We start from the raw sequence: 12674 nt of genomic DNA, 5'->3' as shown, positions 1-12674 counted from the left end.
TATCTGAAATGCAGTCTAAAGGCAAATATAATTCTCCCTTTTAAAACATGACATCTATTCTGAAACATTATTTAACCACTCCTCTATCCTGTTTTTATTCCTTGCTTTTGATAGACTGATGATGTACATGCAAAAGATAACACAAGACCTGGTGCTAATAGTCCAGGTGAGTTAAAAGAGCCAAATGTGTTGAAAGATTTTGAAAATGAAATTTATACCTTACCTATTCTCATGAAGGATGTGAGGTGACCTGCAAAATTACAACAGGAAATTTGGAAATAAAGGCAACAAAAATAATAAAAAAGAAATGGGGAAAAAGCTGATACTAGTCAACTTAGAGGAATATGAATCATTGAATTTATTTTTAATTTTTTGAGACAGAGTCACTTTGTTGTCACCCAGGCTAGAGTGCAATGGCACAGTCTCAGCTCAAGGCAACATCCACCACCCGGGTTCAAGCAGTTTTCTTGCCTCAGCTTCCCAAGTAGCTGGGATCGCCTGCCACCACCCCCGGCTAATTTTTTTGTATTTTTAGTAGAGATGGGGTTTCACCATGTTAGCCAGGCTGGTCTTGAACTCCTGACCTCAGGTGATCCTCCCACCTCGACCTCCCAAAGTTCTGGGATTACAGGCATGAGCCACCATGCCTGGCCTTAATCATTGAATTTAGATGTTAGTCTCCTAGCATCTAAATCACTTTCTTTTTCTTTTTTTTTTTTTGAGACAGGGTCTCACTCTGTCACCCAGACTAGAGTGCACTAGTGCGATTTCGGCTCACCACAACCTCTGCCTCCCAGGCTCAAGCAGTTCTCCTGCCTCAGCCTCCCGAGTAGCTGGGATTACAGACACGTGCCACTACCACCCGGCTAATTTTTGTGTTTTTAGTAGAGATGAGGTTTCACCATGTTGGCCAGGCTGGTCTTGAACTCCTGACCTCAAATGATCCACCTGCCTTGGCCTCACAAAGTGCTGGGATTACAGGCATGAGCCACTGCACCCAGCCACAAATATTTTTGATTATCTAATTCTCATTGATCATAGGAAAACAGCAAATTTTTCTAGAGAGATTATTTTATATTGACCCTGAATTCCATAAGAAATATCATGTAAGTTTCTCATATCAGGAATACTGCATAAGAAAGAAAACTTTCTTTAGCTATAGCTTTGCAAAAGATACTGAAATGATTTTGAAATAGTTGTTTGTTGACTTTTTTGTGTGTGGTAGAATATACATAACATAAAACTTAGCATTTTAACTGTTAGTGTACAGTTCATTGGCATTAAGTACATTCATATTGTTGTACAACTGTCACCACTATCCATCTCCAGAACTTTTTCATCTTCTTAAACTGAAAATCTATATCATTAAATATTTATCAATTTTTAAAAAGCCTAACATTAAATTCCGCCTCAATGAAGATTTTTCTATGCAGAGCTGAGACTCTTTGTTTCAGGTTAAATAGTGTTTTGAAAATATAGGAAGGTACATCATAATACAAGGTTGGTGCTTAGAAAACCTAGAAGAATGGATCTTAAACCCATTAGGCTGCATGTCTGACATCAGATGTTTCAGGTGGATCATTCATTGGTGAGGGTCGGACTCTGCTTGATTCATGGTTGAATTCACAGGCAGGTTTTCAACTATATAAAAATGGTGAATTATCTGAAATCTTGATTAAAGATTTGAATTCAGTTTTATATGTAGCTCTAAGTTAACAAGACACAGACTTAGTTATCCTTATTATTGGAGAAGAGCAGAGACACTATTTGAAAATCTGTCATCCCACTGTTTGAGAAGGCATTTTATAAAATTCCAGTTTTTATTGCTTCTTATATTTTTCTTGCGAAAGTTTTGCTTAGTTTAGACTACAATTAGAGATGATCAGAGAGACCTTAGAAATATGTTGGGTCACAGAATTAAAGTCTTACATTCAGTGGTTGAGGAGTAACAATTATAGCACAGCTTCACACTGAAAAATAGAGAGTTGGAGGATGGTGGCTAAGAAATTACTAGATTTTTGTGTTAAGGTTTTTACTGCATAGAAGAAGTATGAACTTTCTGGTATTTAGATTGATTTAGAAAGTACATTAATTATTTTTGAAAGGAGTTAAAATAATTGTATAAAGCATTTATTGAGCATTTAGGGAAGTTCATGCAAGGCAGAATATAATTTGTTCTTCATGAGGGATAAGAACAGTTTTGCTGTATGTATTTCTGTTAATTTGTACGTGTGTATGTGCGTGTTCCCTCATAAGGGGTATGGTTATTGGTGTTTGTATACCCCATAAAGTAGCATAAAAAATATTAACAGTAACAAAAATAAGTGAATGAATGGATTAATTCACTGTTTTACTCTATCTTTACTTCTTGTCCTTATCTATATATAATACTTTTATTAAAACAGGTATTCTTTTTTAGGAAAATTAAGCAGTCAGTCTGTGACTATAATTCTGTGTATTCATGACAAATTCAGATTGAAATTCTGTTGGTTTTTGTTGTTGTTATGATATTCAAGAGATGTGGTCTGAAGCTATTAAAATCCTGAAAGGGGAGTATGCTGTCCGGGCAATCAAGGAACATAAGATGGATCAAGCAATTATCTTCTGTAGAACCAAAATTGACTGTGATAACTTGGAGCAGTACTTTATACAACAAGGAGGAGGTAATTTTTTCTCACTTGAAATAAATTGTGTTTATATCCTCTTGTAATAGATTATTAATCTCATGTTGATGCAATCTAGAATACATACACAGAATTTAAAGCAGTTGATGGCATAGTTTAAGTATCTATGCTTATTCAGTACTTTTCCATGTCATAAGCCCTAGGAAAAACAAGAGAGAATTTTCCACATAGGTACATTTTCATTACAGTAAACTTGAATCACAGCATTCTAAGAGTTCTATATCATATGGAAGAAGGATAAAGTAATTTATTAGTCTTAAAATTTAAAATGTGATCACTGAAATAATAGAATGTATGTCTTTTAAACCAGTAGTTGGGGAAAGGGGAATGAGGAAAAAAAAACCTAAACAAGAGCAAGAAAGGAAGGGGAATAAAATGAGAAAAATTATGGTTAGAAATTATAGAATAAGATCAATGTTGGAAAAATCTGAATGTATAAGTAAACACTGTAAGTATCAGTGGACAAGGTCTTCTGTTATAAAGCATGGATTGTTGGACTGGATGAAATCTAGCAATATGCTGTTTACATGGAGCATACCCAAAATCTGAGGACATGGAAAGATGGAAAGGAAAAGGAATGAAAAAATATTATGCATGTGTCGGCTAAAATATTAACCAAAAGAAAGCCAGTCTAGGTATATTAATAAGAGTTGCAGTAGACTTTAAGACAAATATTACTAGAAATAAAGAGTCACTATGTAATAAAATATCCAAGCTACAATGAAAGTATAAGGGTTCAGATTTTATGCTTCTTATAACTTCGAGAATGTAAACTGTATTCGTCTGTTCTTACGCTGCTATGAAGAACTGCCTGAGACTGGGTAATTTATAAAGGAAAGAGGTTTAATTGACTCACAGTTCTGCAGAGCTGGGGAAGCAAACATGTTCTTCTTCACATGGCAGCAGGAAGGAGAAGTGCCAAGCAAAGTAGGAAAAGCCCCTTATAAAACCATCAGATCTCATGAGAACTCCGTCACTGTCACGAGAACAGCGTGAGGATAGCCACCCACATGATTCCATTATCTCCTACCAGGTCCCTCCCACATGTGGGGATTATGGGAACTACAATTCAAGATGAGATTTGGGTGGAGACCCAGCCAAATTATATCATAAACCAACATGGAAAAATTCTCAATCAGTTGTTACGGAGATGCGAAATAAAATGGCAGTATAATACCATTGTACATGCTAAACTAAAAATACAACACCGAATTTTGGCTATGGAGCCCCTGCATACAGTTGGTGAGAATATAAAATGGTATGAGCACTTTAGCAAAGGGTCTTGCAGTCTTTTATAAAACTAAAAATGCTGTCTTATGGCCTAGCAATTAAACTCCTAGATGTTTACCCAGGATAAATGAAAACACATATTGACAAAAAGATGCAAGAATGGCCATAGCAGCTTTATTTATAATATTCTAAAACTGAAAACACACTAAGTGTCCATCAGTAGGAGAATGGATAAATAAAGTGTGAAATACAGTGGAATACTACTCAGCAGTGAAAAGGAACAGACTTTTCCTTGCTGAGTAAACACAGCAACAATGGATGAATGTCAGAAACCTTATGCCAAATGAAAGAATTCTTACACAAGAATATGCACTGTATGAATCTATTTATGTGACATTTTTTAAAAGTCAGAACTAATCTGTGATGGAAAAAATGTCAGAACAGTAGTAGTCCCCACAAGGGTGGCAGTGGGGATAGGCTGGGAAAGGATATGAGGGTATTTTTTGGTGTGATAATGATGTTCTGTATCCTAATGGGACTTTCTCAGGAAATCTACTTAAGATTTATAGATTTCTTGAATACAACTTTTACCTCAAAAGAAAAAACTAAACAAATATTGAATTCTAGTTAATTATATGCATGCTGAACTCTGTACTGATATCTGCAATTTACATTGAAATGTACAAAAATATAAAGATGAGTTGATGGATAGATACAGGTATAGGTAGATATGTGGTTAAAGCAAGTATAATAAAATGTTAATTGTTGAGTCTAGGTGGTGGGTATACAACTGTTCATCCTTAAAATTATTTCAGTGTTGCTACATATTTGAAAATATAAATGTTGGAAAAATATAAAAAGTAAAAATTGGCAGATATACAAGGTAACATACAAATCCCATTATTGTACTGAGGAAAGACTAACACATCTTGTTACAACTGATGTACATCAAGGAAATAGAAAACTCAAGAAGGATATAGAATATTTGAACTAATAGTCATATAAAGAATACATTACACTGTTCATTATAGTGAGCGCTTAAGTAACACATTTTTTTTTCAAGTCCTGGCAAACAGACTTGCTTGGTTTATTTATAGTGACTGTTTTGTAGTACTTATTTTCTTCCTATGTTGTGAATGGAGGAGTTGATTATGTAGTAAGGAGTACTGTTGATTAAGTAGTAATATCCCTTTAGTTACTTTGATCCTCCTTCCCTAAATATTCTGGATGTAGATGTTACTTCTGCCTAGAAAACAAGTTTATTACACCATTACTAACACTCAAACACAATATATACCAGATTACAGGGGTTTAAAAGAAGGGATCAAAGGATCCCTGTCCCTTCCACACATACCCTAACCAGAGAGTTATAGTGTGTATTTGATACTTCCCTAAACCACTTGAATGCAGGATGCAATAAAATCTCAGCTGTATGCCTCTAGAAGTTCTGGTTAGCTGTTACTTCACCTCTGCATAATTAATTTTTGTGTTATACATTTTGAATAGATATCTTTCAAAATGTATTGTTTCCTTGAATTTTCAAGTATACTTACTGAACTTAATTTACCTTGGAGAATAGTTAAGTGGCATAATTGTTATTTTGTTACCTCCCAGTGGTTACTCTTTTTGTTTCTGTGTCTACTTGAAGAGTTTTCTTTTGGGGGGTTGGCTACCACTGCACCTGCCTCTAAAATAGCACCTCTTCATCTTTACAGTTTGCTGCTTTGAATCTTCTGTGGCCATGAAACTAGATAACTATGTTGCTTAAAATACCTTGAGAAGAGAGCAGGCTTATGGGCATGGCCTTTTAGGAAGCACATTGACTTGATGATGCTTAATTTTGGTTCCTCCAAGAATGATCTCTTTTGCCTACTTTTTGAGTCTTAGCTTTATGGAGGATAGTGAGGTTCCTGGTGTACACATAGGCATTTTAGTCGGTACACTGCTTGATCCACTCCTCCTACAGATTGGGAAGGGTGACTTAAGATGCCCTTAAAAGCGGGACAACTTTAATGCTCCATAGAGTTCATTTTAATGGTACTTCATTTGTGACATAAATTGTGTTAACCATGGTTTATAGCAAGTAGGAGCATAGATTTTTATGGAATTGCGTGGCACTATTGTGAATTTTATTGGCTTTTTTACATAGTCTTAGGCAGAAGATTTTCCAAGGTTAAATGCTTAATGTGCTTTTCACTAGGACCTGATAAAAAAGGACACCAGTTCTCATGTGTTTGTCTTCATGGTGACAGAAAGCCTCATGAGAGAAAGCAAAACTTGGAAAGATTTAAGGTACTGATACATAGTTGATTGTTTCCTTAATACTTAAGAGGGGCATTATATCTAGTTTTAAGCAGTTTTAATTAATATTATTAAAGCAGTTATTGTCCTAGAAATTTCAAAATGTTTCTACCCTAACTAATGTGTCATCATCATGACAGGAATTAGTCATTGTTGACACTCAAATTATACATTCTCTATCAGCACAACACTACTATAACAAGAATTTTCAATTTCAGAAATTTTAGTTAAATTATTTCAGGTAGATATTTTTAGGAGAAGTATCATTGGATAGTTAAGCCATGTCTATGTGCCTTAAAAATAGTCTCCAGCAATAGCCATAAGGAACTTAATTTGTAGATTAATTAAGACAGGTATCAGAATATGGCTATGTAGAATTAAAGGTATTTTGATACTGTTTGGGGCAGACCTTTCCAGTTATATGCTTGCAGCACATGAACGGGTCATATAGCTCTTGGTGTAGGTGGGTGGGGCTTCAGCCATTTAGAACTAAAGATCAGTAACCTCTCTACCTGCAAGCAGTCTCATTAATTTAATACACCCCAGTGTATAGTATAAGTATCATTTTCTAAGAAAAAAGATGGGAAGTATTGGGTTGAAGAACTTTGGCTTATGTTTCCATGCTGGGTGTAATTGATGCAGATGTGAAAACACATCGCATGGCCTCGTTTGAATGTGTGCTACCCTTCTCGACCGTAGGCATTTTTCTGGACCATAAGTCAGTATACCCTTCTTCCCTCCCCCAGATCTCTAATTTTGCTGTGCCTTGAGGCACAAATGACATTGAAAGGCTAATTTGTATTTCTTGGTGAGCACCAGGGGCCTACCCTCATTTTCCTCCCCTTGAGAATTTTGTCTGTTACAAAAAATGTAGCCTCCAGGTAAGATATCTAGTATTCTGAGTTTATTTGAATTTAAGAGTAAAGATAATGCTTACGTCTATACATTGTATTCTGTTTTATCTTTCTCTTCAATTTCTAAAGATATTTATAAAGATTAAGCCAAGTTTTAGCAATAGTTTAATATCTTTGAGTAGAAAAAGAAAAGCAAAAATGAACCCAATCTCTGATTTAATCACCTTAAATGTCATGTTTCAGCAGATCATGACATAAAACTTCAAGACTTGGTCCAGTAAATTAGGAGTATGTGGACCTCTAATCTTATAGTAACACTTGAGTTTTTAGAGGTCTCATTTAGTGGAAGGATAGCATTTGTTTTTATTGTTTAGTATATGTGCTAACAAACTCCTTTCTCTCTTCTCTGTTCTCTTTAGAAAGGAGATGTAAGATTCTTGATTTGCACAGATGTAGCTGCTAGAGGAATTGATATCCATGGTGTTCCTTATGGTAAAAAGCAACTTTTTATGCCTGCAGTGTGATTGTTATGGAATCTAAAGTAAAGCCTTCTAATATGTTTGAAAAATTTAGAAACTACTGGCAATTGTTAATAATGGTTTTTATTTACAGTTATAAATGTCACTCTGCCCGATGAAAAGCAAAACTACGTACATCGAATTGGCAGAGTAGGAAGAGCTGAAAGGTACTTCTGTAATTTTTTCCCCCATTTTTAAGCTTGTATGCTTTAGGAATAAAGTCTAATAGAAGGCTTTTAACATCTTTCAGGATGGGTCTGGCAATTTCCCTGGTGGCAACAGAAAAAGAAAAGGTAATCTTTGTAGGGCTCTATTATATTCACTGTGTGTGTTGTGATTTTAGATGTTGGAAATAAAAGCAGTTCGATTTCCCATTTAAATTTAATTCAGCTGCATATGGAATACAAATGAACTTTTTAATGGCATCTTTTTTCCTATGTTCATTGAATGGACAAATAATAGGGTGAAATTTAGAAAGGAAAATGCAAAATATAATTTTTCCTACTAGCTTTATTGTACTCATTTCCACCAAGAAATATTTAAACGTTTTCTGGCATGGTGCCATGGAAGACCTTTCATGGTGAGGGGAGATTTATTTCGATATAATTAAAAATTTATAGAAAGGTTGTATTCATAAAGAGCTCCCATATACTCATTGCCAAAATTCAGTAGTTGTACATTTTGCATTATTTGCTTTATTATTCTCTTATATAAAAGATTTGAACTTATTTTTCTTTTGAACTTTGTTTTTTATGTTAATATTGACATAGTATGCTTCAATATTTACTTTTTCATCCTACTTTTATCTGAGAATTCCTTTTGATATCTGACACCCATTTTAGGAAAACTTTTGGATTATTCTCAAAAAGAACTTTTTCAGAAGACCTATTTATTCAATGAGCTACTCAATAGTAGTAGTAATTGGATGATATACCTATAATCTATTTTTCTAGTGCCTTGAGGACAGAAAACACTTAAAAACAAATTTAGAATAAGATATTTAGCATGTCTCTATCTCCATGCATGTTAATTTTTTTACTTTTTAAATTTAGGTTTGGTACCACGTATGTAGCAGCCGTGGAAAAGGGTGTTATAACACAAGACTCAAGGAAGATGGAGGCTGTACCATATGGTACAACGAGATGCAGGTAAGACTTCGAGTTAGGCTCGCAAATAATGTATTAAAATGGTAGAATAGAAAGCATTTATCTTCAAAAATTATATCTTGGCTTTTATCTGTTTGTCACTTATAAGGGAAAGTCGTAGTTGGTTATAATGTTATCTAAACTTTGTTAATTGTAAGTTGTGAATTTCTCTCTTCAGAAATCTGACTTCCATTTATACCAAGCATTCTGGCCTTTCCAGCTTTATTTAATGATGATAAAATACAACTCTTTCTAAATGAAATTTTTATTTGGAAATTTTCTCTCCCTTACTTAGTTACTATCTGAGATAGAAGAACACCTGAACTGTACCATTTCTCAGGTTGAGCCGGATATAAAGGTACCAGTGGATGAATTTGATGGGAAAGTTACCTACGGTCAAAAAAGGGCTGCTGGTGGTAAGCTTTGAATTATTTTAAATACAATTTTCAATGTAAATAAACCTGTTTTGAACTTCAGTTTAGGAAGGCAGTAATTTCATTTCATTAGGTTAAGAGTATATTTTTAGCGTGTTAATCATTCCCTCCTTATCACCCTCATAGTACTTTGTCCATACCTATCTTGTAGCATTTTTAAATTGTGTCATCTTTATGTGTATGAAAGACTTCAGCTTAGCTCTTTCTCTTGAAGTGTTAATGTCATAAGAGTAGTTGAACATTTTGTGGAATTATTAGGAAACGAGCATAATAGGTGATTTTGAACAAGGAATCAGAAGCCTTTGACTTAATTCAGGTGGTAATTCAGCATATTATTTCCTCTGCCTGGGATGCCCTTTTGTTAGCTTGTTCCTGAAAAATTGTAAGACTCAGGCCTAACTAGTTGTTTCCAAGCCAAGGGTGGGTAGGGGTATTGGGACAGCTGTTAGTGAGGCCTAATTATTTATTTATATTGAAATAATTGATTTAACATTTTTTAAAGTCAAAGTTCTCGAGATAACTTGCCCAGTAGTACATTTTATTGCTACAAGCAATGTTTAAAGTGATATAATTGAGCCAAAGTATTGCTGACAAGTTATTTCAAGCATGTCATTTACATTACTTTGTTATTTGTGTGTGATGCAGGTGGAAGCTATAAAGGCCATGTGGATATTTTGGCACCTACTGTTCAAGAGTTGGCTGCCCTTGAAAAGGAGGCACAGACATCTTTCCTGCATCTTGGCTACCTTCCTAACCAGCTGTTCAGAACCTTCTGATTTTTACATTTACTGAATAAGATTTGAGTAATGAAAGTCTGTAGTCTTAAAACTCTAAAACAGTTGTACTGCTTCCAAGCAGCAGTATTTATAGTAACGTAAGCTATTAATGCTAACTCTTGCATGTCAAGAAACATTAGTCTTAGGAATTCTTCAAAAAATGGCATCCCAATGAAAATAAATTTGATGACTATATTTTCATGAAGGTTTGTGTCTTATTTTAAAGTTATATTGATATATTTTTTTCTATTTCTTTTTTAAGAACAGTATGGGCTTATGAAGTAGAATTTATGGGTATGTGAATCTGGCAGAGGACTTACGTGGAACCACTTGGGAATATTCTAAAAGTAGGTTTTCAGATGGTTAAGGTTGTCTATGTGTATATTGAAGCTAGAAGAGAGTTGGAACATGAAGGAAAATTGGATGATTCCAATGTAGAAGAACTGCTTGGTTAGTTTGGAAGCATGGAAGTTTTGAGGGAGTCAGTAAAAGTTCTGTATCTAAGGACTGATGACTGATGTGATGGTGACAGTGAAGATGTATCTTCTTTTCATGAACCTTTCTTTCCAGATGATGCATACCCATTAAAGTAGAACTAATCTGCTGTCCCTACAGGTCTTAAAATCAAACTTAAACTTAGGGGTTTTTTTGTTTGTTTTTTTTGTTTGTTTGTTTGTTTTTGTTTTTGAGACACGGTCTTGCTTTGTCACCCAGCCTGGAGTCCAGTGGCGTGAACACAGCTCACTGCAACCTCAACCTCCTAGGCTTAAGCAATCCTCTTGCCTCAATCCTCTCACCTCAGCCCCCCAGGTAGCTGGGATTACAGGCGCATGCCACCATGCCTGGCTAATTTTTTTGTATTTCTTTTGTAGAGACAGGGTTTCACCATGTTGCCCAGGGTGGTCTCCCAACTCCTGAGCTCAAGTGATCTACTCACCTTGGCCTCTGAAAGTGCGGGGATTATAGGCGTCCGCCACCATGCCTGGCCCTGGAATATATTTTCTTAAACACTGGCTCTTGCCTAAAATATCAGAAGGAAAGGGGAAAATGTAAATACATATAATTGAATTTTTGCTTTGTGCCTTTTGACTCTTAGTCTTAAGGTAGTTTTTTGGGGGAAATTACTCTTGTCCAAGAGTTTCCTTAAGAGCACAGGGTGTTATAATTTCTTATATGATGGTTTTCAAACCTTTTAGCAATGAAAAACCTTGAGTGAAACAATATATAAACAGATAAAAGCTGTAGTGAGAAAACCATTGTCTTGTATATTTGAGTTTAGAGTTTGTGTGAAATGATTATGAGGATACCATTCTTTCACTTATCTCTAGACCACTTGCTTTAGAGATGTCCTGGAACTGCTATAACCAATCTCAAAGCTATGTGATGACAGCTCTGCGCAGTCTTCACGCACATTAATCACTCGTTTAGAAACGAACTTTTAATTGATGTGACAGCAAAGACAAGACTGAATTTCAGACATTTAAATATTAGAATGGAGGGGATCTTTCTAATCACCTTGTTCATGCCCTTGTTTTATGAGAGAGAAAGCTGAGTTTAGAGGAATGCACATTCACATGGCCTCGTGGGTAGAACTGGAAATAGAATTCGGGTTTCTTCAGTTTCAGCTTTTACTCTTTGGGCTGGCTACCTTTGGAAGATGACTCTCAGGTCCAAATTGCGAGGCCAGAGAGGAATCCTGGATAGAGCTTAGCAATGGTGGAGATGTTGTTTTTCCTCTTTAATTGCTTACTGTCCAACTGGAATTACCCAGGGAACAAGAGTTTTCAAAGGAAGAAGCCACATGTAACCAGACTAGCAGAGGAGTTGCTTGGAGACCTGACTTGCTCTTTTTTCCTACTCATATCACCATTAATTCTTTCCTTTATTCTCAGACTTGCTTCCAGATGCTGATTCCTTCAGGCCATCATATTAATGCCAAGAATGCAAGTAACTGTTAAAAGTTGGGTTAAGATGTGGTCACTGGGCCTGAGAGATGCTAATTGCCTGCCTCCTTCGGGATTGCCTTTCCCAGGTTCTGGTCAACGGGGTACGAGTCAAAGTGATGTGTACAACTTCTGGGCCTTGTCCTGCCTGCCCTGTCCCTCTTCTCTCAGGCTAGAACTTGGATGTGGTATTAGTGAGGCTATTGCCACCATTAGAAAAGTGTAATACTTGGGGAGTGGCAGAACAAGACAGAGGAACCTGGTGGCCTTGGGAAAGAGAGCTGCCCACCCTCTCCAAACTGCCTGTTATAATAACTTGATGTTATCTGAGCTGCTCATGTTTAGGGCTCTTTGTTACAGAACTTTAGCCTCTACCCCAACTAATATATAAAACACTAGAGGCCCTTCAAAGTCCAGAAAATGCTAAATATTAACCTTCATATGATAGTATTTGTGATTCAGAGCTTCCACTTGTCCATTCTTTAATGCAGGAATTTTTAAATGTACTCACAGATCTGGTGTCTGTAGTTATATGTCAGTCTTAGAACCTCTGTAAACAGAAATGTCAAGACTTGCCCCAACTTCAACACATGATAGACATGGCCTGAGGTCTTAGGAGCCTCGGTGCATTCCTTCTTACTCACAATCTAGTCTTTCACTGTTCATTCTTGTCAAAGCTACCTTCAAGCTTTGATTGCTAGAACTTGACTTTCATAGTGACTGAAGTGGTTTAAGGGAAAGGCTGTTTCATATCTTAATAAACTTAAGTGTTCTGCTCTAACTCAGGTT

General features: G+C 35.8%; 1 protein-coding gene across 1 annotated transcript in view; it reads left to right on the top strand.

Annotated features, from left to right (window-relative positions):
- DDX1 (DEAD-box helicase 1) overlaps positions 1-10137 on the top strand; it is a gene marked incomplete at its 5' end in the record, with an annotated part of 36982 nt that extends 26845 nt beyond the window's left edge. Inside the window, 9 exon segments of the mRNA NM_001133627.1 lie at positions 115-166; positions 2517-2663; positions 6115-6206; positions 7489-7561; positions 7682-7754; positions 7838-7880; positions 8640-8735; positions 9028-9148; positions 9812-10137. Of these exon segments, the coding sequence (NP_001127099.1) occupies positions 115-166; positions 2517-2663; positions 6115-6206; positions 7489-7561; positions 7682-7754; positions 7838-7880; positions 8640-8735; positions 9028-9148; positions 9812-9942 (828 nt within the window). The 3' untranslated portion in view covers positions 9943-10137.
- Between the last annotated feature and the right edge of the window lie 2537 nt (positions 10138-12674).

The sequence above is a fragment of the Pongo abelii genome, chromosome 12, assembly GCF_028885655.2.
Source record: "Pongo abelii isolate AG06213 chromosome 12, NHGRI_mPonAbe1-v2.0_pri, whole genome shotgun sequence".
Classification (NCBI taxonomy): domain Eukaryota; kingdom Metazoa; phylum Chordata; class Mammalia; order Primates; family Hominidae; genus Pongo; species Pongo abelii.
This window is presented reverse-complemented; position numbering and strand designations above follow the sequence as displayed.